Below are 1823 nucleotides of genomic sequence, written 5' to 3'. Positions count from 1 at the left end.
TGTTGTTGTCGATTCTGTTGTGGACGATGTTGACTCTGCTGGTGTTGGTGGTAATCCTGTGGTTGACATTGTTGTTTCTGTGGTTGTCACTGTTGTGTCTGTGGGAGACACCGTGGTTGGGAGATTGTTTTCGCATGGTGGAACACATCTTCCGATTGCCTGTGTGTCGCAATACATCCCATTGAAGCACTGTTTCTGCCGATTGTCATCCAGCGGGCACGTTTCCTCTTCCTTTCCTTTGATAGAGCATTTGTAATACTTGTAACAGTTTGCGTCGTGCGGTATATATCTAATTTGTCCGGGTTTCAGAACTGGGCAAGTTCCTGCTGGTATAGCGGTTGATATCGTGCTTGTTGTGGTTGGGACTGTTGGAGGATTTTTTTCGCATGGTGGAACACATCTGCCGACTCCCTGTGTATCGCAATACATCCCATTGAAGCACTGTTTCTGCCGATTGTCATCCAACGGGCACGTTTCCTCTTCCTTTCCTTTGATAGAGCATTTGTAATACTTGTAACAGTTTGCGTCGTGCGGTATATATCTAATTTGTCCGGGTTTCAGTACTGGACATCCTCGCCAAACATAATGTGTGTAGGGCAATGTATTCACCGTTGCAAGAATCGCGAATAAGTAGAATCCTGAAATGTAATAAATATAGGATTGATTTCTAGGACACCGTGGCTGTTGATCTTCGCGAAAATTGACATATATAGATTGTGCAGAACTGTGTTGATTCTGCAGAAGTCGACGTTGTCTATCAAGTACTCACGTTTCATGGTGCCGACGTTACATCCAAGTCTACTGAATTGTCACGGTTATGAGTTTAGGATTCGCAACTGTTGCTTATACGATTGGCAACTGTAGACCGTAAGCAAGAGAAATTATTTTTATAGACTGCTAGAAGCGTTATCGGCAATTCACAGTTGAAATAGTTGTTCAAACAAACTTGAAGAACAGGGCACACATGGAGTTTGTATTTATTCTGTTAACATTCATCGCTCGATAGTCAGTGATAATTTACATACAGATGATCTAATTTTAATTGGATTCCTTGACGAGTTTGCGGGTTATTTGTGATCTTGACATCAAGGGAGCATTTTATAGTCGTTTCAACAAGTATTTGTCGCTCCCGTAAAGGTTTTCTCGAATTCCGGTGACCAGCGATTTTATCATACGTGTTTCAATCTTTGCGCGGCCCTTAATGAAGGGTTCCGAACAATCAATTCGAGCATTTTCGAATTGACTTGATTCTGTAAATGCGTGTTTTAACGACTTTAGACTACTTGAATAGGTGATAGAGAATACGTAGGCATCTTTAAACATTCGTTTCATTTTATTCAATAATGGGAAATACAATGCAACATCGAAGTTATGCCAAGATTATGTCGAGTTTCACTTCAGCCATTTGAGGTAAGACGATGACGAAGATGGAGTCTTCTTCTTCACGCAGATCTCGACGTTCTCGTCGTCGTAATGCATCACGCACTTGGCGGCGGTAGAACAGGGACAGTCGTCTGGGTCAGGATCTTGTCCATCGCAACAACCCGGTGCGTCCGACGGAGCGGCGCATATCTCATTCACCTTGTCGAAACAGAATTGTATGTTCTCCCTGTTGAATGGACAGGTCCCTTCCTTCCGACTTCCTCCTGCTTTGCACTCGTAGTACTTGTGACAGTCGGTGTCGTGAGGGATGTACTTAATAGTACCGTCCGGGATGTTTGCTGGACAGGTAGCAGCGTCCGAAAGAGCTATCACCGCGACAACTGTCACCAAAAGGCATATTCCTGAAACGTAACAAACATCGAGTCACGACTGACGTCAAT

General features: G+C 43.7%; 1 protein-coding gene across 1 annotated transcript in view; it reads right to left on the bottom strand.

Annotated features, from left to right (window-relative positions):
• LOC144467579 (uncharacterized) overlaps positions 1–1823 on the bottom strand; it is a 9690-nt gene that overhangs the window by 5309 nt on the left and 2558 nt on the right. The window contains exons 2-4 of the mRNA XM_078176443.1: positions 1397–1763; positions 677–798; positions 35–563 (exon numbers count right to left, since the gene is read on the bottom strand). Of these exons, the coding sequence (XP_078032569.1) occupies positions 35–563; positions 677–798; positions 1397–1763 (1018 nt within the window). The remainder of the gene's footprint in view (positions 1–34; positions 564–676; positions 799–1396; positions 1764–1823) is intronic.

Source organism: Augochlora pura, chromosome 3, assembly GCF_028453695.1.
Source record: "Augochlora pura isolate Apur16 chromosome 3, APUR_v2.2.1, whole genome shotgun sequence".
Lineage (NCBI taxonomy): Eukaryota > Metazoa > Arthropoda > Insecta > Hymenoptera > Halictidae > Augochlora > Augochlora pura.
The sequence above is the reverse complement of the archived record's forward strand: the minus strand, read 5'-3'. Positions and strand labels throughout refer to the sequence as shown.